The sequence below is a fragment of the Rousettus aegyptiacus genome, unplaced genomic scaffold, assembly GCF_014176215.1.
Source record: "Rousettus aegyptiacus isolate mRouAeg1 unplaced genomic scaffold, mRouAeg1.p scaffold_m13_p_13, whole genome shotgun sequence".
Classification (NCBI taxonomy): domain Eukaryota; kingdom Metazoa; phylum Chordata; class Mammalia; order Chiroptera; family Pteropodidae; genus Rousettus; species Rousettus aegyptiacus.
The window spans coordinates 58,323,202-58,347,699 of NW_023416288.1; the positions used below are offsets into that span (position 1 = coordinate 58,323,202).

The 24,498-nt window shown below is 51.6% G+C and overlaps 2 protein-coding genes across 5 annotated transcripts in view; one reads left to right on the plus strand and one right to left on the minus strand.

The window, feature by feature from the left end:
• Positions 1-9,079, plus strand: part of LOC107498231 (solute carrier family 23 member 1) — a 43,192-nt gene extending 34,113 nt beyond the window's left edge. For all 4 annotated transcript variants that reach the window (XM_036230872.1, XM_036230871.1, XM_036230873.1 and 1 more), the window contains 7 exons: positions 77-197; positions 1,254-1,410; positions 2,269-2,522; positions 3,426-3,590; positions 3,994-4,102; positions 4,199-4,294; positions 5,618-9,079. In XM_036230872.1, the coding sequence (XP_036086765.1) occupies positions 77-197; positions 1,254-1,410; positions 2,269-2,522; positions 3,426-3,590; positions 3,994-4,102; positions 4,199-4,294; positions 5,618-5,874 (1,159 nt within the window). In that variant the 3' untranslated portion in view covers positions 5,875-9,079. The remainder of the gene's footprint in view (positions 1-76; positions 198-1,253; positions 1,411-2,268; positions 2,523-3,425; positions 3,591-3,993; positions 4,103-4,198; positions 4,295-5,617) is intronic.
• Positions 7,536-24,498, minus strand: STRA8 (stimulated by retinoic acid 8). The gene is made up of 9 exons (XM_016141716.2): positions 24,382-24,498; positions 19,728-19,956; positions 18,628-18,703; positions 17,913-17,997; positions 14,999-15,217; positions 13,930-14,215; positions 11,506-11,579; positions 10,133-10,244; positions 7,536-7,644 (listed from the first exon to the last, which is right to left on the minus strand). The coding sequence occupies exons 2-9, from the start codon at positions 19,917-19,919 to the stop codon at positions 7,570-7,572; spliced, it is 1,119 nt and encodes a 372-aa protein (XP_015997202.2). The 5' UTR covers positions 19,920-19,956; positions 24,382-24,498; the 3' UTR covers positions 7,536-7,569.

Here is a 24,498-nt window from a genome sequence, read left to right on the forward strand (position 1 = left end):
CGGCTGAGCTCCCTGGACCCTTGCTCAGGACGAACCCCAACTCGCCAAGCCGGGTGTGGTTTTGTTTCCGTTCCAGGACCATCTTCCTCATTGTACTGTTTTCTCAGTACATGAAAAACATCGCCGTGCCCGTGCTGGTTTATGGACGAGAGAAGAAGTGTCACACCACTAAGTTCCGCCTGTTTCAGGTCTTCCCCGTAAGAAGCACTCCCCACCCTCTTCCATTCTCCTGGATAGCCCCGCCCCCCCCATCAAGTGCTGCCCCATCTGCGGTGGCCCCTCCTCCTTGACTTTCGTAATCCACTTGCGGTCTGCGGGAATGCCCCCTGACGGTTCGAGTAAGGCCATCGCAGGCCTTTCCTCAATGCTTCTCTCCTAGGAATAGAGAACCCCGCCCTAGGTCACTGCTCTGGGCACCCACCAGTGTGGGACAGCCTTCTCATGTTCCCTGGGCCATCCTCATAACAAGGTACTAGGGGACATAGCCGGGTCCACTGCTAATGATATAAAACTAAGGGTCAAGATGCTTAGATGAGGTGCTTTCTCAGTGGCTCATGGGTAATTCAAATACACCATGAGGATGATGGTAACTCTTTTTTTCAGAGCCCTCTCTGTTGAATTTGTATCATGCTGTCAAGCGTGTGTAGCCATCGATCATACAAACATGTTTTCAGGTCTAACTTAACTGTGAACTACATTTCACATTGTAAAAAGATACAAAACGACCTCATTTACTCTCAACGACCCTGTAGGCCAGCGGTTTTAAAATTCGGTATGCATACAAATCACTTGAGGACATTGCTAAAAAATACAGATTTCTGGGATTTGAAATACAGAGGTTACAAATCATGTATCTGAGGATGCTGCTTTAAGAGATTCTGCTCCCGGCTCTACAGAGCAGTGATTGTAATTCCACTGTACAGATGAGCAAACTAAGGCTCAGGGAAGCTTATCCAAGGACATGTGACCTGCACAAAGTGTCAGGGGAGACAAACTGATAAATGCCCACTTTACTAGATATCCTGCCTCTGTTCGCTACAAGGTCTCCCCACAGTTGATTTTCTACGCTCCTTTAATGTGCTTATTTAATTACCCACCACACACCAGAGTCCTGCTGTCCCTGGAAGGGCCATTTACCAACCCTTCCTCACCTCGAAGGGGTTTCCAGAACTGGCCTCCCCCCCATCCGCTCTGGGAGGGCTGGGCAGGGGCGGGGCGGACGGGCCGGTGGTGAAGGGTGCTCCCTCTGCCAGGTGCTGCTGGCGCTCTGCATCTCATGGCTCCTCTGCTTCGTGCTCACAGTCACCAGTACCTTCCCCTCGGCCCCCACAGCCTATGGGTACCTGGCCCGCACCGATACCAAAGGCAGTGTCCTGAGCCAGGCCCCCTGGTTTCGCTTCCCTTACCCAGGTAATGAGAAGATGCAGACCCTTCTGGCGGGAGACACGTTATTTCCCAGGACTGCCCCTGGGGCTGGAGGTGGGCTTCTCCAGGGGATCTGGCAACGAGGGGCAGGTCCTCAGGAGTCCATATCAGATCCCAGAGAGAAGAAGGAGACCCCTGGGTCATCCTATGGATCTTTTGTGTGTGTGTGTTGGTGGGGCGGGGGGTGAGGTGTGCTTGGCCAGAGGTTCCCACTCCCAGACCTACCTCGGAGCTGGCCTACACCCCTCAGCACCCTTTCACGTTGCTTCGAGCCCATGAGTGTAAAAGCCAGGAGAGGAGGGGGGGCGGTCCCAACCTTCTAGCCAGAACTTTGGGTCTCCTCTTGGATTTGGAGAGCCCCATGCAAGGGAGACCTGAGGCTGAATGGGAACATTTCTGGGGAGACAAGTTCAAGGCCACCCTTTAGGGCATTTCTAGTCTCCTTTCCCCACAGTGCTTGGCTGGGGGTGTATAAATAACGGGGTTCCAGGGAGGGCGGTCCTGGCCTCACAGACCTTGGAGCCGAAACCTCCCTGAGTAGGAATCACGGTTTCCAAAAGCTTCAGGGCCTTCCTGAGAAGACATCGCATTGCTGGCTCCTTTTTTGCACAGCGACCTCAAGGTCGCCTCAAGGTCGGGGTGCCTGGCCCACCCTCAGGGGGCGGGGGTGGTAGGGCGGGCATCTGAGCCAAACCCTCTGAACAGTTGTAGGAGCGAAGACATGCTGCCCGTTCTCTAAAGCCTTCTGGAGACCCCACCACCACCACCACCACAAAGATGTTATCTGGGGTCCAGCAGCCTGTTGTCCTCTGGGTTAATAGTCCCTCCGCATTGCATTTTCAGGACAGTGGGGCCTCCCCACCGTCAGCCTGGCTGGCGTGTTCGGGATCATCGCCGGGGTGATCTCCTCCATGGTGGAGTCAGTCGGGGACTACTACGCCTGCGCCCGGCTGGTGGGGGCCCCGCCGCCGCCGAAGCACGCCATCAACCGCGGCATCGGCATCGAGGGCCTGGGCTGCCTGCTGGCGGGGGCCTGGGGCACAGGGAACGGCACCACCTCCTACAGCGAGAATATCGGGGCCCTGGGTATCACCAGGGTAAGTGAGGTTGCTGACGGTGGCCCCTGGGCACTTGACTGTATCACTCAATGTATTAGCCTCCTGTTTCTGCTGTAACAAATGAGCACAAACTTAGTGGCTTCGAACAACCCAAATGTATTATTTTACTGATCTGGAGGTGCGAAGTCTGACACAGGTCTCACCTGGCCGAAGTAAAGATGTCAGCAGGGCTGTGTTCCTCTCTGGAGGGTCCAGAGGAGAATGTGTCTCCTTGCTTTTCCCCTCACCTCGAGGCTGCCCACGGCCCTGGGCTGTGGCCCCGGTCCACCATCTTCAAAGCTGGCAATATCGCATCTCTCTGACCCTCCCTCCCTTGTCGCATCTCCCTGTGACCACAGCCAGGGAAGGCCCCCTGCTTATAAGCGATCATGTAATTAGATTGGGTCCTCCTCGGTAATTCAGGAGGGTCTCTCCATTTCAGAATCCTCCACTTAATCGGATCTGCAAAGTCCCTTTTGCCATCCAAAGTAACATATTCACAGGTTAGGAGATTAGGACGTGACCTCTTTGAGGGGCCGCCATTCTGCTCTCCGCACTTGCCCTTCTTGGTGGTGGCGACCCAATGGGCAGAGAGTCTGTGCTGGGAAGGGCCGATCAAGGCTTTGTGAGCCCTGAAGAAATTCCATGCTTTCTCAAGTTTCAATGGGAAGTCCCTCACCTCTGGCCCAGCCCTGTGTCGGACCTCCAACCTGAATATTCAACTGCCATGCGGTCACCCCTTGTCCTTTCCCAGGTCCCATGTGGGAGCAGAGCGGGGCCATTTGCGGGTTAGACAGCGCTGGAGTGTTGTTTGAGGCGCCGGGGAGTAGGGCAGAGGCCTCTGGGGGTGTGGGGCGTGGCTGGCGTTCAGCTCCTTGTCCCCCATCTCCCTGAGTGCCGCAGGTGGGGAGCAGGTCGGTGATCGTCGCTGCGGGCTGCGTGCTGCTCCTGATGGGCATCCTTGGGAAGATAGGGGCAGCGTTTGCCACCATCCCAACCCCCGTGATCGGAGGCATGTTCCTGGTGATGTTCGGGGTCATCACCGCCGTAGGGATTTCCAATCTGCAGGTGAGCCAGGAGCCCATGGGAAAGCAGCAGCAGTGCGCCTCCTGCAGGGAGCCCTCGGGGATTGAGATGAATAGAACAGGGCTGGGGCCAGCGAGGAGAAGGGGATCTTTGGTCTCAGAAACCACGCTGGCCCCCAATGGAAGAAAGAAATGGCTGGCAGCATCCAAACTTCTAAATAGCAAAGCGGAGCAGTTTGAATTGGATTATCCAAACCACTCAGATCCCAAGGTCAGGTGGGAATCAGGGCTTGGCTCGTCCTCTGAGAGCGTGTGTTGCTCTGAGTCCAGCTTTCCCACAAACCTCTGGTGGCACCGGAAGAGGAGGGACATTTGGAGGGGTGCCGATGGGTGTGTGGAGGAGGCGCTGACCGCTCCGGGCCGCTGGGCGGGCCTCTCTCCCGCAGTACGTGGACATGAACTCATCCAGGAACATCTTTGTCTTTGGCTTCTCCATCTACTGTGGGCTTGCCATCCCCAACTGGGTGAACAAGAACCCCGAGAGGGTCCAGACAGGTGAGTCCCCACCCCCTACACTGTGACGACCACAGAGGCAAAGCCAGCGGGGCCGTTGGTCCTTGGGCATCCCTGTCACTTTGGTCTTCACTCTAGGGATTCTCCAGCTGGACCAGGTCATCCAGGTGCTGCTGACCACGGGCATGTTTGTCGGCGGATTTCTGGGCTTTCTACTGGACAACACCATCCCTGGTAGGGCTCGCCTTCGCTCTGTAAGCTAGCAGTTTAGGGAGATGGTCAGCATTTAGGACACCAGCCCCGAATACCACGTCGGACTGCCCACAGCCAACCCTGAGCGGGCCCTGGGGCAGGATGGGTATACCAGCTTGTATTAGCTTTCTGGGGCTGCCATCACAAAATGCCATAGACTGGGGGAGAGGAAGGTGCTTAGACAACCAAAACATGTTTTCTCACAGTCTAGAGGCCGGAAGTCCTAGATCAAGGTGTCAACAGGGTTGCTTTCTCTTGAGGCCTCTCTCCTAGGCTTGCAGATGGCCACCTTCTTGCTCTGTCCTCACCTGCCCTTTCCTGTGCCTGAGTGCGCCCCTGAAATCTCTACGTGTCCTAGTCTCCTCTTCTCAGGAGGACATCAGTCCTATTGGATCAGGGCCCACCCTAAATCGCTCATCTTTAACTCAGTCACCTCTTAGTCTATCTCCAAGTACAGTCACATTCTGAGGTATGGGGGGTTAGGGCTTCAACATATTTTTCAGGGGGACACAGTTGAGTTCATGACAGGGCCTCAGTTGAGAAATACATAAGAAGCAAAAAGAAAAAAACACAGCCCTAACTCTCTTAGGCCCTTCAGTTTAGTTGGTGAGAGAAAGAACACATGTATTCATTCATTCATTCATTCATTCATTCATCTCGATAAAAAGCCAGTGAGCACTTGCTGTGTTCCAGATGCTATGTACTGAGAACACAAAGAGCAGAAAGACATGCCCCCCGCCCCCGCCTTCCAAATCCTACAGGCAAATATGGAAGACAAGAACGAAATTACAAACGATACAATTATAGTAAGTGCGATGATGAGCAAAACGAGTCTCTGAGTGCCGAGGACGGTGACGGTGGGGCGCAGAGCTGCCGTCGCTGCCGGCTGTCAGTGCTCCCTTCCTGACCCCCCACAGCCCCTGGAAGGGATCTCTACGTTAGGGCCTGCTTCGTGGTATTGTTTTCCGCGTTTCTTCTCTCCGCCAAGTGTAAAAGGCGTCTGCATTCCAGAAACCTTAGCTGTGGGAAAGCGCGCCCCCTGGAGGTGAGGACAGGACAGTGTTCATTAAGGTCCTGCCCCGGGACTCCGCGCCCGTGTCCGCGCCGGCGGGAGCTCGGGGGATGCGCGATGAGCAGAGCTGAGCTGAGCTGTGATTCTGGAGATGGGCCTGGAGGAAGAAGCGAGGGTTCTGTCGGCAGGTGGAGCCCTCACGAGTGCCCGCAGAGGCACCTGAGGCCCCCTCCGGCCCACGCCGGCCTCGCTCCATCAGGGCCCAGTCCTGACTGCTCACTGTCTCCCATCAGGCAGTCTGGAGGAGAGAGGCCTCCTGGCATGGACTCAGATCCAGGAGTCTGAAGAGTCGACGAAGGCCTCGAAGGTCTACAGCCTCCCCTGGGGGATCGGCACCAAGTCCTGCACGTCCTCCCGCGTCCAGTGCCTCCCCTTCTGGCCCAGACTGGAGCACGGTGGGAAAGGAGCAGGGAGAGCGAGCCAGCTCACACTCTGCTCCCAGGATTCCTCAGGAGAGCACCAAAAAGGTGCCGCAGAAACCAGGATGTGAGGCGATGTCACCTCACGCACGCGCCCGGGCCGTCTCCACAGCCCCCGGCCCCAGAACGTGCCGACCTCCCCACTCACATGGGGCAGGGTGCCCCACCTTCCTGCGCGCCCTCGGCACCCTGCATGCCACAGCAGCCACATAGGTGTTAGACCACGACCACGACAAGCGTGCTTTGACCCGGTCACTTCGTGACCGAGGACTGGCCTCGAGCTGCATCCTTCCGCTGGCCTCCAGCCGTCCCATCTCCAATGTAAACGAGTGTCACCTAATGTCCACACAGAGACTCCCTTAGTTCACATGTTATCGGCAGTATTTTGATGCCTTGGGAGCAGGGGGCCTGGGGTGGGGGTGGGGAACAGAGATGGGGCTGTCGGCTGAAAGAACAGGTCTCTTCCTCCCCCAAGAGGCAGGTGGCCCGCCCAGCCCCTCCAGGCCCCTCCCCTTTGTGCCCCTGCCATTTATACCCAGTGAAGCAGCGAAACTGCAAGCCGTGCACACCCCTGGTGGGAGTCGGTGGTGAGGGCTGGGCTGTGGCTTACGTAGAGAGGACATGTCTAAGACTCAACTGCAGGTTCTCACATGGAGACGACGCAGCCAAAGCATTGTTTGGTGGAGCGGGCTGCAGTACAGGGGGCCTCTGCTGTCATGATGTATAAACTGTAAAGAGCCGGGCAAACCCATTCTCTCCACATGCTCAGTGGATTAGTCAGGGTTCTCCAGAGAAACAGAGCCAATAAGATGTGTGTGTGTGTATACACACACACACACAGTGTATATACATATACAGAATATATATACAAATATACCTATATCTATATTTGTATCTATAGATATACAGATACAGATACAGACATATAGAGAGGGTTTTTTTAAGGAATGAGCTCCTGTGAATGTGGAGGCCGGCAACTCCAAAATCCACAAGGTAGACCCAGCAGGCTGGGAAGAGCAGCCACTCAAGACTGAGGGCAGTCATGGGCAGATTTCCCTCTTCCTCGGAGGTTGATCTTTGGTTGATTTGGTCCTTCTATTGGTGGGACGAGGCCCGCCCACATTGTGGAGCATAATCTGCTTTACTCAAAGCCTACTGATCTAAATGTTAATCTCATCTAAAAATACCTTCATGGAAACAGCTAGAATAATGTTTGACCAAATGTCACACTCAGCGTACACAGCCAGGGACATTATACACTCTGTCCAGGAGCCTCACCAGAAAGCACTCAGAACGCTGCAGGATCTGGCTTGGACTCCATCAAGAGTCTTTATTACCAGAAGCAGCAGGTGCAGAGTACATGGGTTCCGGAACTCTCCAGAACCCATTAGACTACCACCCTGAACCCAGAGTGTGCTAAAAGGTGTCACAGCACCTCCAGGGATGGATCTTGCCTGTCCCCTTTGTGAAAGGCTCACGGCCTGGGCCTCAGCTGTACCTGGTCACCCCTAAATAGGACCACGGCGGGAGCAGGTGTGTGCCCTGCAGCGGGCCAGCCCCTGACACCCAACAACCCTGAAAGACCAACATGGAGCCACGCTACTCATAACACTTTATAATAATCACAAACTAAAGCCATCAAAATGCTTCTGCAACAATCCATCCAAAATGCCCCAGAGGCTGAGGCAGGTGCAGCCCTGGCTGCCGGCATGCAAACTTGGAAACTGTCCACCTCGTTCACGCCCTTCCCTCCCAGCGCCTCCACATCACAAATCTTCATCATCGAAGGTCTCCATGCACCTCAGCATTATTATCTCATCATCCATGGGAAGGTCCGGTTCCTGCAAAACACAGGGCAGAAGAGGATTAAATTTCTCTTTAAGGATTGCCAGCCCCAGGCAGGTGAGGAGGCCCCACTGTCTCAGGATGCCCCTCGGTCTCCACCCCACATCTCCTCAGCTGCATCTTCATCGCCAGCTTCTGGTCCCGGGAAAGCTTTAAAAATCTGAAAGCTTTAGTGCCCATCAATAGAGGGTAGTGGCCTGCAGTATGGCACACGGACCAATGGAATACCGAGCCGCTGTTCCATCAAAAGGAACGCAATCGCTCTCTGTGTGTGGGATGTACTACTTAAAAGGGGTAAGGTACAAGCAATGTGCCTGGTAGGCTACCATGTGTGTCTGAAGCCATCTTAACTACCTGTAGGGTGTCTTTGGACAGCTGTACAAGAAATGGTAATGACAGCTGCCTTTGGGGAAGGGGCATGGGTAGTAACCAAGGGTCACTGGTAGAGAGACGAAGTTTTCTTTGTTAGTTATGAGGAGACAATTTTTTAAAGAAGCAACATTATGTTTGTTTAGTAAGGGTTTCTCATTTCCTTTCCAATGAACTCCAGCCAACCTCGCTGACTCCCCATTACCTTTTCCACTAAAAGTACGTTTCAGGGTTTTGGCTCTTCCTGTCTCTCCCTGCCCCAGCAGGAAATGACCCCTTGTAGTTTGTTAGTCCTGCTGGTCTGGGCTTGAGTCCCCTGTGCCCTGGAAGCCTCCCCAGTCAACCGTCTCATGAATGTGGGACCTGGTCCCAAGGGTGATGGCCAGATTGGGGGATGAGTCTACAGACGAAGGCTTTTAAGCTCTGGAGAACAGCCCTCATTCTCTGTGCCTTACTGATGGGGGCCGGGGTGTAGAGGGAAGCCAAGCGTCCTATGGGAACCACATGCTCAAGTCTCTGTCACACAAGGTGCTTAAATGTTGTTCAAAATGTCCTGGTTCCTTAAGCCTCTGAAAATGGAGTCAGAGGCATGTTTAAGCTGCAGATTTGCAAAAGCAACAGGCTGTGGGAGATGTCTGCTGGAACTGGGTGCTGAAGTGGGTTGAATGGTGTCCCCCCCGCCCCCGCCCCTGGCACCACACACACCCAATTCATGTCCACCTGGGAGCTTATTTCGCAATAAGGTCTTGGCAGATACAATCGGTTAAGGATGTCAAGATGAACGCATCCTGGATTTAGGGAGGGCCCTTAATCCAGATGACTGGCGTCCTTATAAGAAGATGAGAGGGACAGACAGACATAAGGAAGTGAGTGACTAGAGTGATGCAGTTGCAAGTCAAAGAGTGCGGAAGGTTGAGGGAGCCACCAGCAGCAAGGAAGAGGCAGGGAGGGGTTCTTCCCTGGAGCTTTCAGAGAAGCCGTGACCGCCGACGCTTTAATTTGGCCTTCTGGCCTCCGAAACTACGGAACGACGAGAGAATAAATTTTCATTGTTTTAAGCCACTAAGTTTGTGGTAATTTGTTACAGTGTTCTAGAAAACCAATACAGGTGCTAATGAAGTTTCATCGAACCACCTCACAGGAATCTGACAGGGGGAGGTGGATGGGAAGAGAAAGAAATTTCCCTCTTTACACCAGTGGCTAGCGAAGCCCAAGGTCCCCTGCACCAGAACCTCTCAGGCAGTTTGTTGAAAACAGAGATCTCGAACCACTGAATGGGACTCTTGGGTGCTGAGGCAATAGGAATCTGCATTTCCAATAAGCTCCCAAGGTGATTCAAGTCTGAGCACCTCTACTCTATATGGAAACCCCAGTACCTGCCTGTTCTTTGTTTCCTGCCCCATATGAAGAAAAGAAGCAGGAAAAGCAAAGATTGTGCTGTTAATCCATTCTCAAAGCCCATGGAGGATTAGTGGGAAAAGGGCCCAATCATTCCTAAGCCTATCGAAAATTGTCCTAATTATTTTTAGACAAACGCTTTCGTTATTACTGCTTACCTGTTAAACAACTGTATTTTTGCTAAATTAGTAGAGAAAATTTATGGCTATGAATCTGAAATCTATGGCTATGCCCCTTGGTGGCTCAGGCATAACCCCTTCCCCCCATGAAAGCTTCCGGAATGTACCCCCCTAGCACAGTCAGCTTTCTGCAAGCAGAAATGACTATCCTTTAAATGCTGACAGCTGATTTTACCCAGGGTCTCAGAAGGTAAGGACACAGCTCAGCTTCTCGGAAAGGCATCTAGGAGTGACACGGTACTAAGGATTGGCCGCGAAGAGCCAAGCCCTGGGACCTGGTTGCTACTTTAAGGTCCGCCCCGAGGTCCATCCCTCTGTCTCGTCTCTCAGTTTCCCTGGACGTCTTCCATTGCACGGGGTGCATTCGGCTGAAATCACATCCATGGAGCAAGCCAGAGAGAATGAAGGGACAGCCCCTGCCAGTGGCCTCTGGTGGCGTGACCCAGCCGAGGTCCGGCTCGCAGTCTCCTCCAGAGCCCTTTCTGGATCCTCCTAAGGGAGGCCAGCAGAGGTCCCCTTGCGCGCCGCTCTGTCCTACCTCTTTCAACTGGGCGTTGACAAAACAGAAGCCTTTAAAGAAGTCGATGATCTGCATGTAGAGCCGAAACTTCTCCTCTGGGTTCTCTGGGTTGCAGCTGGCAAGCACTGAACTGAAAATGGAGGAAGAAGGGACAGTGAACATTTAGAAGCCTCATCTCTTGCCTCCGCTTGTCGCCCCCGTAAATTATTTGGATAACAGTGTGAACCAAGCACTTTTAAACACGCAGGTGTCTTCTCGGACAGCTGGGAAGGTTTGCATTGCCCTGGCTCCAATGTCACGTCTGGAACCTACTGGGAAAGTGAGACCATGGAGAGGCTGGCTCCTGTGTCCTAAGTTAGTGTCCTGAGCTCTGGCCTCTGGAACGAGGCAGCAAGATTTCCTCTGTCCCTCAGAGTCGACCTCTGCAGCAGCACCCCACGGTTCTGTGGGCCCAGCGTACCCTTGAGTTCAGTCCCTTGAGATGTCTAACATGGAACACGAGCCCTGAGCAGAGGGAAGGCCTGTTTTGCTGACTTCTTCCCCACCGCCCTCCCGGGACACGGAGAAACAGTCGACAACCAGGGCCACAGAGCGAGGAGGCTGTGAGTCACACTGGGACAGCCAGCATTTTGACCTCATGTCCCCTGGAAGAAGGTCCCCCGGTCAGCTTAGAAACCCTCGGGCAGCAGCCCCTGCCTTTTCTAGAGAAAAGTAGAAAAAAGATTCTTTTAATTGGTTGTCTTTTCGTCCCACCAGCAAGGTAAGGAATTCCAGATACCACTTGGCAAGTACATTTCTCGGCAAAGCTGTCTTCACAGAATGTCTGCCTCCTGCCAGTTTCAGCAGAAATCACACTCCACACACAGCTGAGGAGAGCTTGAGTCACCACAGAAAATCGCGGTGGAGATTTGGGACAAACCCATCTCTGCCGGGGCGGAGTGGGTGGAGGGTAGGGACGAAGGCTCTTTTGCCTGCAGGCGGCCAGGTTACCAGGGCCAGCTGTGGCCACGTGGTCTCAGGGGAAAGGAACGATTTTTGGCGGGATCACGGGGCCATGAATGTCCCCCTCACTCCCAAGGCAGAAAAACGAAATGGTTGGGCTTCTTTTAGCCGTGAGTCTAGCCCAGGTATCTGAAAGGCCAGTGTCTTCCGCAGGTAAGACCGTGGCTTTTCAAAGCAGCAGGGGAATTTCAGTCCTTAACTAGCTCTCTCTGAGCAAGCACCCCAGGGGTACAGATTTAGTCAAGCTGCTCCTGGTTTTCAAATCTCCCCAGACCGTAACTCCACGGAGTCAGCCAGCCCCCTCCCACCTCCTCACGTCCATTCCCACCAGAGCTTTGAAAAGCGGCTCCCCACATCCCCACCCCTCCTTCATGCAGCCCCCGCCTCACCTGGGGCTAGATGTACTTGGAGCGTCACTTTTGTCCAGGAAATTTGCCACATCAAAGGCGTCTTCAAAAAGGAGCTGAAAGAAGGCACAGAACTTCATGTGGCAGAAATAACAGCACTTTGACGCTTGCTCTGGGCAGCTGGGGGAGAGATGAGCAGGAAAGCTCTTCCTTTTTACCGTCAGCCCCAAAGAGCATGGCTGGTAAGGCAGGGCCCAATCCCAGGGTCTCCACTTGGTGACCTTCCCGGGACGTGACTATTAAGTTCTTGCCCACCCAGAGCAAACTGCCAACCCCGGAGGTGGCTGAGAGGACGAGGGAGTCCTGGGGGCCGCGGCGTCCTCTTTCTAAAGAAGGCAGAGCTCAGGCGTGAGATGCAGCAGCCGGAGTGAGCCTCAGCTCACAGCGGGAAAGGCTCGTCTACGCCTCCCAAGCTGGTGAGACCATTTGAGCCCAGGATTGACAATCTAGCAGCTTCGTGTCTGGGCAGCTGAGTAGGAAGGTCCAGGCGGCCATGGACTTAGGCCACAGGAGAGCCGATGTCCAGCCCTGCCGCTCACTAAGCTTGTGACCTTGGACCACGACTTAATCTTTTGCATTCTCCTTTATGAACCGGAATCGCCACAGCGCCTGCTCGCGGGGCGGTCGCCAGGGTTAAATAAGAAAATATATGTGAAACATCTGGCACATAATAATGGCTCAAACGCGTTGGCCGTTTTCGAATATTATCTGCTTCATAAAAGAAACACGTGTTGGAAAACAGAAACGGATAAAGAAAACAAAAATCACCGAGAAGCGATCGTTGTTGACATACTGATCGATGTTCATATTTTATCACATATTCCCAATTTTGGAGCCTTGCTATTTAGACAGTTTTTGGCCCCAGCTTTTCTTAATCCGTTGAAGAATATTAACTATTCCACAGGAACGCGATTGCCAGAGCTGGTGAATAAAAACCCAGGTTGCTCAGTTAAATTTGAATTCTGGCCACCAATTGCATGGGACATTCTGACGTTAAGTATTTCGCTGGGACGCCGTGTCTGAGCTGGCCCCTCGATCAAACGCATGGCACCCCGCCTCGTGTCTCCCTGCACGCCGCCTTACAATTCGCTTCCCCTGAACGGAATCCCTCGGGACTCTAGCCATGGGGACACCTCCCCACTCCTGGTTGTCTGGACATTTTCTGGCGTCCTTCTTTTTGGTATCCCTCCGGTCCTCCCAAACAGGATCTGGAAAGAGGTCACCGAAAGGCCTGAGCGCCCATGTCCATCAGCCTGGAAGCCTATCGTCTCTGCGCTCCTCCTGACAGGCTCGGGGCGGGGACCCAAACCTAAATGCCTGGCCCCAACCAATCCACCCACCAGATTAACTGTCCTCACCGAGCAAACCCTCTAGCAAGCCAGGCCAGGAGGGGAAGGGCCAGGCTCCGTGGCCCTTCTGGAGCACGCAGGACACTTATGGAAGGGCACAGCTCCTGGGCCCACCTGTCCCTGAGGCCAGGGGCTGGCCCCACACACAACTGTCCCGCAGCAGAATCCTTCCAGATGGACCAGGAGCTACAGAGGTTTCACTGCAGCTAATTTAGCAGCCACAGCAGCAACTACTGTGGTTCTGTCCCTACCGTGGGCATAACTGCTCTCTCTGCCACTCACCTGGTCGCCAGCCCTGGGTTGGCCCAAGCCAACTTCACCGAGTGGCAGCAATGCTCTTTGGGGTGGGAAGTGACCTCTTCTCAGGGATTGGGCCCGATTGGTCCAAAGGTACGGAATCCTATCTCGATTGTGTCAGACACTGGGTCAGTAATCTGGCAATCTGGCCAAGTCTGGCCAATGAGAGAGGAGAGGTTTGGTGAAAATGTCTGGAAAAGTTCTTCCTTGACCCTTAAGAAAAAGCCATAGGAAAGCTTTCTCTTACCCGATGTGGAGGAGACAGAATGAGAGCTCGATCGCTACTAGCTGCCATTCACAGCCACAGGGGGCGGGGAAAAGTGGGAAGGAGGGAACAGGTAAGAAACCAGCCTTAAGATGAAGCGAAGAGAGGGCGTGGACTGAGTCCAGGGCAACATCACCGAGACACCAGCCGGAAGCCTCCCCCGCCTTGGGGGCCTCCTGGGTGTGGGTAGCGCATTTCTTCAGGGTGTAATGAGCCAGTAACTTGCAGCCAGAAGAATCCTAACTGCTACAGCCTTCTGCTCCTTCTCTTCTATAATCCCCATGCAAAGACCAAGAAACTAATAGAAAAAGAAATGCTCTTCTCTAGTCAGGATTATGTCAGGAAAAGCAGAAATCGACCGTGTGAGCCAGGATCCAAACAGCATCTCAAACTTGCCAAATGACCCCGGGCAAGCAGGTCCCTGGTGTCTCCGAGCCTGGGGCGGTAGAGCCCACCCCGTGCAGCCCTCCACCCCACCCCACGGGGGCTGCTCACCTCCTCCAGGGAGGAGACCAGCGAGCAGCTGGCCCCCTGGCTGTCGACTCCACTGTCCTTCATGCTGCCCTCGGTGCAGGCCGTCTCCTGACAGGCCCCCGGGAGGCCCGGGAGGCCGCCGTGCTCCTGCGCCCAGGCCTGCAGGAGGCTGGTCTTCCTGTCCTCGGACAGGTTCTGCCACAGGTGGGAGATGGCCGCAGAGACGATGGGCAGCGTCGCCTCCTGAGAGGACACAATGCCATTCCTGATCAGAAGGTCCATGGTGCGCTTGTAAAAGTTGAGGTACCTGGAACAGAAACGGCACCGTCTCCCAGACCTGAAGCCGGTGGCCGAAGGTCCCACCCCACGCCGTGTCCTCAGGGTGCCATTTGCTGAGTGGCGCACCCCACCCGGGCCTGGCCACAGCTCTGTGATGTACCAGGCGCTAGGCCTTGCTAGTCTCTGCTTGCTTCGACCTTTGCAGAGCAGAAGCCATCTTGGGGACCATGGATGACAGCTGTGTGCTTGAGTCCCTCCCCAAGCCTCCGAGTGCCTCCTGTGAAGCTTTCTGCCCAGCAGAAGAGAAGGTGAGAGGCGTGGCTGGCTCAGCTCTCACCCGACAGAAAACTGCTTAGCCTCCAAGCTCATGAGCACGCAGACGTGACATGACACCCGCTTTAACTGGAGGCCCGGGACTCAGCTCCGCTGTGGGGTGAGCCTCCTTCTGCTGAGTGGCTAAGGGTCTCGAGTCTGACGGGGCCGTGAGCGGCGGTGGGAGCCTGAGCCAGCCACTCGTCATCTTGCTTACTATGAGACCAGTGAGGCTGCCAAAAAAAAACCTGTGGGGGGTGTGTGGGGGGCAGCATCAGCCCTCATAATCCCCATCAACCACCCCGCAAAGGCACCCCGAATTTACACCCAGCCTAAGTGCTGCTATGCAAACGTAGCTCTGAGACTATCGGCTCGGCCCTTCAGCCAACCCGGTCCTCAAGCCCCTCCCGCATGGGAATTCTGAAGCATCCGCGACTCAGGCTCCGTCCCCTTCTCCACGGGAGCTCCGCACGAAGCCACCTGTCCCGGCTGTTCACACCGTTCAAATTCCATGAGGTCTGGTGACAAGGTGACAGGGGAGTGCAGGGGCTCCACTTTGTCCTCGTCCACTTCCTCCTCTTCGGGGTCCTCCTCCTCCTCGGGGTCTTCCTCCTCTTCCGAGTCTTCCTCCTCTTCTTCCTCCTCAGCTCCCTTCTCCATGGCCTCCACGGAGCACCAGTTGGCAAAGTTTTTCTTACGAACCTTACTGAATACCAGGCTGGAGAGAAAACAGAAACAAGATAGCTACACGTGAATGTCCCTCATGAACACGGACACCAAAATTCTTAACACCATTTCAGAATATACATGTGTGTTGAGCCTTCCTGACCAGACTTCAACTATCAATCCATGTAACTCAGCATATCAACAGACTAAAGAAGAAAAACCATATGGTCATCTCAGTAGATGCAGAAAGAGCACCTGGCAAAATTCAACATTCATTCATGACAAAAACTCTCGGCAAACTAGGGATAGAAAGGAACTTCTTCAACGTGATAAAGGCCACCCACAAAAAAACCTACAGCTGACATCATACGTAATGGTAAAAGACTCCATGTTTCTTCCCTGAGGTCAGAAACAAGACAAGGAGATTCACCTTACTACTTCAAAATTGTACTGGAGATTTTAGGCAGCCCAATAAGGTGAACAAAGGAAATAAAAAGTATACAGATGGGAAAGGAAAAAGTAAAGCTGTCTTTATTTTCAGACAGTGTAGAAAATCCCAAAGAACCTACAAACATATGACTACAACTAAGAAAGGACTTTAGTAAGGGCGCAGAATACAAGGTTGATAAACAGAATCAAAATCATTTCTATACATAAGCGATGAACACTTAGAAATTGGAATTTTGAAAAGTACTATTTACACTAGCACCAAAAAACATGGAATACTTAGATGTACACCAGTAGAGCAGTCTATAAGAGAAAACATGAATAAGGTGGACTTCGTCAAAATTTTGAAATTCTGCTCTTTAAAATACACATTTAAGAGAATGAAACAACATGACACGATTTGGAAAACTAGGACTTGTCCCCAGAATCTCTTTATACCAATAGGAATAATCCTCCAAGGTATAGTGTTGAGTTAAAAAGTAAGTGAGCCATAAGAAAAGACAGAATTCTTTCTTTCTTTCTTTCTTTCTTTCTTTCTTTCTTTCTTTCTTTCTTTCTTTCTTTCTTTCTTTCTTTTCTGTCTTATTGTTTGTAAGTCATATACTAGAAAGAGAGATAATTTCTTGGTATACATAAAAAGCTTCTATAGTTAAAGAAGAAAAAGCTACCAACTCAACAGAAAAAATGGGCAAAGAATAGATACAAAAGGCTCCTAGGAAGAAAAATACAAATGACCTTGAACAAAGGCACTTAAGCTCACTCATAATTTAATGAATTAATTATGATATAACTAATTAATCTATTCCTATGCTGGTGCCACAGTTCTAATTATTGTAGGTTATCATATTACTACTGAAAAATCCCCCCTATTAGGATTTTAAAAGAAATTCAGCCATTCTCATGTGGGCAATAATATAGATATTGATAAAACTTTAGTATGTGATAAATTTTGTATCTTAAACCAGTAAGGAAAGGACGGCTTATGTAATAAATGGTTTGGGGATCACTGGCTAACCATTTGGGTAATGCTAGTGCAGACGCCTACCTCACTGAGACCTTCTCCCAGGTTAATTTGTAAAATTCAGCTGCAAACACTCTGTCAGGTGTGTATGTGTGTGCACACACACACGCGCGCACACACACACACACACACACACACACCTGCCTCCTCCCCTCTGTGGCCAAAATGATGTATGGAGTGTGACTATAGGTGATCATGGCCTTTTTCTTTATCCTTTTCTATATTTTCGTATTGTCTACAGTGTGAATTTTATTTGATTTAATAATTTGTCATTTGCTCTTGATTATTTCCCCTTAGGATATAACATACATTTGTTGTTTAAAAAATTTGGAAAAAACAGAAAAGCACAGAGAAGAAAATAAAAGTGATCAGTAACCCCACCCACTACAACAGGAAACATCACTTCGTCTAGGCAGGCTTTGGTAGTTTCTAAACAGCAAGCAGTTTGCAGTCGGATTTTCAGAGTGAGTGAAATTGCTTATACTCTTGTGTCTCATTGGGGGCCAAACTGTGCTGGACATGCCCTGGGGTCACCAGAGATGATGAGGGTCTGGCCAGCGTCCAGGCCGCTCTGCAGAAGGAAGACGTAGTGCAGGGGTGTGTCATCCTTTGAGAGCACAGCAGAGAATATATATCCTCACAGTACCCATATACAGCCCAGATCGCGTACGAGTTCAACAGAAAATGAGATCACAAGAAAGACATTTCTCAAATCAGTCTGTCTCTTTCGAAGTCTGAGTGTGACATTATAAACGAGGTTCCCCTTTCAGCATCTGGGACACCCGCGTGAGCTATGGTTTCCTTGACTCTCTCAAATCCAATTCGGCTTCTCTTAGCCTCTACGAAGCTTGGGAAGCAGGATGAGATTTGGATTTTCCTTATTTTCACATGCATCCTTCGATAATTCCATGAGTTGAGTTTTTTTTTAAACCTATAATACAATATGAATGCTATGATCTCGATTCTCTATAGATAATATGCAAAATGTAAAAACCTAGAAAGATATGCTTTGAGATGAGCACTGGTTTTCCTTGAGAGGTGAAACGATACATATCGTATTTTCTTTTTTGGGCTTTTTCTGTATTTTTGACATTTTCTGTAATAAGCGTGGATTTTTATAATGAGGAAAAAAATCCAATGCATGTTATGAGATTAAAATACAAAAGCATTCTTTCCAGCGCAAGAGGGTTTTAAAGGGGTGAGTAGCACCTGTTCCTCTGTCCTGCATTTTTGGGGGAAAGTGGAGTAGCTGTGACATAGAAGGTGCCCGCGGTCCTACCTGTGATTCCTGGAGTACATGCTGGCGTATTCTTCCTTGACCTCCTCTAAGCTGTTTGCATGCCCGTCCTCCAGGTTGAAGGAGCCTGTTGGGGAGTGGAAGGCAAAGGTACAAAGGGTGAAGTCAGGCCCTTGTCGAGTCTCCCCTGCCTTTCTGGCCCAGGCGGAGAGTACGTGGGTCCCTGAGCCCACCCCGTTCAGTGTCAGGAAGTCAGGAGCCCAGTTTCACCCCTCTTTCTAGAGTTGAGGGAACAGCACTAGACCAGAGGGAAAGGCTTCTTGGACTGGCCCGTCTCAATCGAGGCATCCAAAGTATCTCTTTCAGAGTTCAGCTTCCATCCGCTTATTAAATTATATTTCGCCAGCATCCATCTCTCCCAAAGTGAGTGCCAACGAAGGGAGCCAGGTTCTGACAAGCAGTGGTCCACTTCTCCGGCTTGTCGAGATGAGATCAGCTACTCTTCAACGGCACCCGCTAGGATCTCATCATGCATGCCTGCACAGCCCGGTGACTTCTGTCTGTCCTGCCAAATTGCAGGCACTAAGGACGGCCCGTGAATGTTATCGTACCCCTGGCCCAAGCACAGTGCCTGCTGCAGAGCAGGCACTCAGGAAAGATTCGTTCACTTGGTTTAAGCCAGTCTCTGTTTTCCGTAGAAAAACCAACTGGCCTTTCCCTGGGGGAGAGGGGAGCAGTGGCAGGTAGGACCCATTACCTTTCAGCTGCAGCAGATTATCCAAAGTGTGTTCCAGATCCTGAATATGATTCTTCGCCTTATTCAACACCTGCCACTGAGAACAGAGGCAGATGATGCTGAAAAGCCAGCCTCCCGCCCCAGAGACTGGCTTTGTGGACACAGGAGCCCCTTCCCCGGTCTGAGGCCATGCTCCCTCAGCTGCAGAGCCACAGTCCTTGACGTTGCTGAGAAGAAGGGCAGGAAGCCTGTTCCGATGCGCAGAAGGCATGACGTTTCATTGGTATCCTGGAAATGGTTCTCACAGAAATACCAAAGTATTTGGGAACAAGCCGCGTTCGGCAGACTACTAGGGCTGCGAAAAGGCCAACAGCTACATATGCTACTTGAAGGTGGAAAAAACGGTGACTGAGAGGCAGGCTGAATGAATATCAGCCCCAGGCTGCCACAAGCCCCCGGAATAACTTCTGCTCGATCGTCACGATGTGCCACTGGCTGGTTAATATTAAACGTGCTATTCTAACAATATTTTTGTTTGCTAAATGCATACACTCCGGTTGATCTAAAAACTTAAATGCTGTCAGTCTAAACTCTGAATTTCCTGTTCTGCAAGACTAGACTCATAAGCCTTCCTTCCTTCCTTCTTCTTCCTCTCTCCCTCCCTTCATCCTTTCCTTCCTTCCTTCCTTCCTTCCTTCCTTCCTTCCTTCCTTCCTTCCTTCCTTCCTTCCTTCCTTCCTTCCTTTCCTCCCTCTCTCCCTCCCTCCCTCCTTCCTATATGTAATATTTCTAAAGTCAAAATTATTTAAAGATTATTTAAAAATGAAAAATGTTAAATATTGTTTATGACGCTTACCACTGATACTTGTCTGGAGTGACACACATTCATTCATCAGGTACGTGTGTATAAGGGACACTGCTGTGTGTTAAGCCTGGGGACAGTCCCTGCCTTCAGGGCGTGGACATTCCAACAGGGAAAGCGAGCATGGAAACAACACTCTTACTACAAGCTAGAATTCTGTAAACATTAAAAAAGGTGAGGGCTGGGTGGGGTGGGGTGGGGGTCCCGGGCCAGTCCCCGTTTTGCTCCTCAGTCCGTCGCACCCTCGGGTGCCCCATACCTTCGAGGCTGTGAGATCGGACTGCGAGTACACGGTTTTCCGGAGGATGTTGAAGAGCCCGGCCAGGGTGGCACGGTGGCGGGCCTGGGACAGGCGTCTGCGGGCCACCCGCGGCTCCAGCTCCTGCAGCTGCGCCAGCGGCCGGGGCCCTGCCCTGCCCCCTGGGTTGCTGCCTTCTCCGGAGGTCGCCATTATAAGCCGCTCCGTAATACGATGCTTTCTTTTGGCCCTAAATAATAAAGACACAGCATTAAAGAAAAAGGAAGGCGGATTGAAGCAGGGAGAAAGGGGGTACCACGCCCAAGTAAAAAGACCCAGATCAATGAAGAGCATCAATGACAGGTACACGATTAACGGCAGACAACGCAAGGTCTGTTGTTTAAGCTCAGCTCCTAAAAACACAAGCTGCTCCTATGTGACTTGTGGGCAAAGGGCTCTGCTGCTTTACACCAGGAAGTTTCCAGAACATCGTAGGCACTCACCAGATACCTGTTAATTGAGCGTTGTGGCCAAGGAGAGCCATACCCTAAGATCTTGTTCTTTATAGTCTGTTGAAAGCTGAGCCAAGTACATGTCCCACCCTTTGAGAGCCTTCCTACTGTAAGAATGCACCCCCCCACACACACACTTTGTTCTGGGTAGCGGTCACGCGGGTGTATAAATATTTTTAAAAATCCATCGCGGTGTATTCCTTAGATTTGTAAACGTCTCTGTATACGCATTGTGACTCAAACAGAAGAGAATGCACTCGCCTACCCGTCAAAGCAAAAAGTCTCATGGTGACGGGGAAGTAGAAGTACGTTTGCCTTGTCCTGCTTTCAGCGGGTTCTGAAGACAATCACTACGCTGTCCTCTGTCACCTCTGAGTGCAGGACCAGGAGCCCTTCTCTAGGAGAAGCGACGCTGGGAGCTGATATGGAGCAGGTTTAAGGACCTGAGCCATGGACCCCTCCATCAGGCACTCAGCGGGCCACGTGGAGGACGGCTGGCCCCCCGCTGCTCTGCCGGCCCTTTGAACAGAGACGCTGCGTCTCCATCACCTTTGCGTCCTAGTGGGCGCCCGGCGCTGGGTTTGGACGTGCATTACAATGGGAGGTTTCCACTCGGTCCACTCTCCCCCGAGCTCAGTCCCGCAGCATAGGACAATGCATGACCTTGGCCAGTTTGGATGTATGTCAGTCACCAGAGGAGACGGTTGAACTCATACATGCCCAGCCCCGCCCTGGGCAACACGCTCCTGAGGTCATTCGGAGACTTCGAGCCACCGCTAGGGCACTCGTGACAGCCTCTCTCTCAGAGCACCCACAGCTCGCAGCAGAAGAAAGCTCTGCCGCTAAGATCCGGGGGGAGAATCGGCAGAGGGTTCATTTCTGAACGCGATTGATCAGGCAGTGCAGGATTTGAGAAACACCTTTCTGGGCAGAAAGACAATCTCCCATCAGCGATGTGGTCTTTACCAGCATGTCTGCTTCTCCTCAGTCTGCTTCCACAGAACCTCGGCAGGGAGATGGTAAGTGGGTGCCGCTCCAGGGGCCTGTGCGGGTCCCTGTAAGCTCCTGTAACATCTCTTACCAAGGCTTACACCGTCAGTGTGGGGCGGACAGCCACAGGCCATGTAGAGGCCCAGCTAGCTTAAATTAGAGGCCACCCATTACGATCTTCAGTTTCCAGATACCAGCTAATCTTCGATAGGGAGCAAACTGAAGTAGTGAAGGTTTTGAACTGCTCAGGGCAAAATGAGAGCCTTTTGAACTTAAGAACACAGGTTCTCTTGACTTCTTTAAATTAAAGAGAAATGAGAGCGCCTGGACACCAGAGAATTGAAGTCAATGAATGGAGGTAAAAATTCCAGGTCTTCCCAGGATCTCGAATTCTTCAGTCGTCTAGAAATACTAATACCACTAATGCCAAGGGCCTTTGGGCTGTGGGTCATCTCGAGCTCTCCCAGTGCCAATGCTGGTATCAAATTTAGGTTTCCTCTCAAGTCTGTACCAAACACACTCCCCCTAAAATACCCGGATGGCTGATCATGGTTAGTCACTGGATAAGGGTGCAGCCCTCTGCCTCTCCCATAGGGGGCAGACCCTCCTATTACCGGCTACCCCTGGGGGCAGCCTTCACTGCCCTCTAGGGGAGAAATGGCGCCAAAGCATCCTGCCTAGCTGCGGGGAGCTGCGGCCCCCACCTCACACTGCCCATCCCAGACTCCCAGGGTCAGGAGCTGGGTGGGGGTGGGGAACACCACAGAGACGATGGGAGTAGATCCTTCCACCCTGCTTTAAGGGTAGAATTGAGCTAAATCGATGTTAAGCTTGATTAGACCTTGCGCAGTTTAAAATATCCAGCTTCTGAATGCTGCCTCCCGCTCTCCACTAGTAATAATGATTTGCTACGAGCCCCACAAGGCACTCTTTTCAAACGATCTTTATTGACTTGCACTGTGGACCTGACGGGAGCTTCGGTGGACATTTTTCAGACAGAGCTTTTCGTTGCAATAATAAAGCTGGATCTGTCCCATCAGCATCTGGGACCTACGGAAGGCATGGCTTGCCCAGGACATCTGCCACAGAGTCAGTCTTGATGGGAGGGAGGAGAGCAGGACCCACCTCCACCTCTGCTAGAATTGGGGGAATTAACTGTAAAAAATGGGATCAAGAAGGGATCTTTTATTGACAACAAAACAAAAGAAAACAAACGTTTTCTCCCTAAAGTCCTACTCAGATGCAGAGTGTGTTAAGGACACTGGTCCTAGCAGTATAAGGAATTAGAGCAATGTCGAAAGTATAGTCTGACTTTGGAGAGTTGCATTTTAACAGCCTTGAAAACTCTGAAGCTCCCTTTTCCCCTTCCCCTCACAGCCGACAAAAGAAACATTGGCTCTCCTGCCCACCAGCCTCTATTCCGTGGCCCATTGCCTTGCCTCCTACCTAAAATGCCCCCACCCCAGTGTCCACCTATCTAGAGTCAACTGGTCCTTCGAGTCGAAGTTTAAGTTCCGATTCCTCTAAGTAGTTTCCCAGCCCCAGTCCACACTAGTTTCTAACTTGATCTTGTTTTGCCAACAGATTGGTAAGGTCCTTGGTCACGACCCACGTGACCAGCACCTAAGACGTCCCTCCCAGGGCGCGTGCCGTGGGCAGGCATACGTGGCTAACTCCGACACTCCTTTAGCCAGCTGCTTCTCCCAGACGAAAACCACTCAGGATTCTGTGGCCTGGAGAGCTAAGATCAAATTACCCGGACATGGGGGTGAGCAGAGGCACTGGGTTGAAAGAACTAAGGGAATGGAAGACCAAGAGAAAACCTGGGGGGGGGGGCAGGGAATAACAGCTGGTTCCACCTTAACCCCCCAAAATCTCTATGGATCCTAACAATCTCATGATTCAGTTCTTGGCATGATTCGTGGTGACAGGCATGCACATTTGAGAAGCTTAAAAGGGTTTTGAAGGTGAGTCTGGGCAGTCACCACATTAGAGGGGAGGGACGGGGTTTGTACAGGGGTAAGAACCTGGATATCCTGCTCCGACTCGGAAAACTGAGCAGGTTTGGGCATCTAAACAGTGCGAAGAATCGAGAGAGCTCAGTACATAGGTACTAGGTGGAAGGGAGCTAGTCCTAAGAATCCACGGCGGCTGGAATGATGCCGGGATGCACTCAGTATGCTACCCGGCCATCTAAATGGGATGACCCGATGGCTAGGCTGGGTTGGCTGGAGACCTGGGTCATCATTCTAGCTCTGTGTTAACCAGCCATGTGACTTCGGACAAGCCAAGAAACCTCTCTAAGGTCTTTTCCACCTCTTTAAGGTGATTGTGATTCTGCGACTATCTGGAGCAAGGGCGAGTGGCGTAAGCACTCCTTCCGACAGAAGCGGAGCACCAGGCACACAGCCGTGTGGGAAGCTACCTCTTAGGGAATTCTGAGGATTGAGGTTTCGTGGAAAAAATGCTTCTGGGGCACGTTTTCTGTACCAGGTCCATTCGTTCTGCAGGAAACCAGGGCCAAAAATACAATTAGGCATTTCAGAATAGCCATAGCCCTCACGAATTTTCCCTTTTAAAAACCTTTTACTGCATTCAAACCTGTTCATCAGATTAGCTTGATAAGCATAACCTAGAAGACTGCTTCACTGATGAGTTCTTCTAAAAAGGCATTTTGTGTAGATTCACATTGTCATGTCGTATTTTTTTATTACTTCTCATCTATAACGCAAAGCAGACTTTCATTACCAAATACTTTCCAATTCAAACACTACTTAATACCTGCTTAGAGCTGACATTTTAAAAATTCCTTAAACTAAATTTTTAAAAATATTAAAAAGTTCAGAGAAACTTTCAATCATTTTTAAGTAGCGCTCCACAAAACGTTCAAGTGTGATCCGTTCCCATTAGCAAACCCTAGGCAAACGCATGCAAATGTGCTCGATGATGTTTTGCACCCACAGGCAGCTAGCTTCTTTTGATAATTATCAGATCACGCAAAAAAAATCCAAACTTATTCACAGAAATATGTAGGCCGTCGCGATGACGTACACAACTGCTCAAATTAAAGTCTGGACCAGACCTAAATGTTCACCTGCTCAGTTGCACCAACGTGATCAATTCACTTGTACAAAAACTGTCACACAACCAAGTGCCGCTTAGTCAATACTCACACTCTGGGGGATAGGCACGCGACATGAGAGGCCTCCTGAAACCTCGACAGTGGCGACAGCGGTGACTGCCAGGCGATGACAGTAATCACCAGCCTCGCGCCAGTCAGACTGGGGACC

What these genes read in the sequence shown, in the direction of transcription:
- STRA8 (XM_016141716.2), bottom strand. Translation starts at nt 19,919, where the DNA reads ATGGCGACCTCCGGAGAAGGCAGCAACCCAGGGGGCAGGGCAGGGCCC. An exon ending in CCGATCTCACAGCCTCGAAG is followed by an intron (nt 18,704 to 19,727) that starts GTATGGGGCACC and finishes CTCTGTTCTCAG; the next exon opens with TGGCAGGTGTTGAATAAGGC. An exon ending in TGGTCTCCTCCCTGGAGGAG is followed by an intron (nt 11,580 to 13,929) that starts GTGAGCAGCCCC and finishes GCCTTCTTTCAG; the next exon opens with CTCCTTTTTGAAGACGCCTT.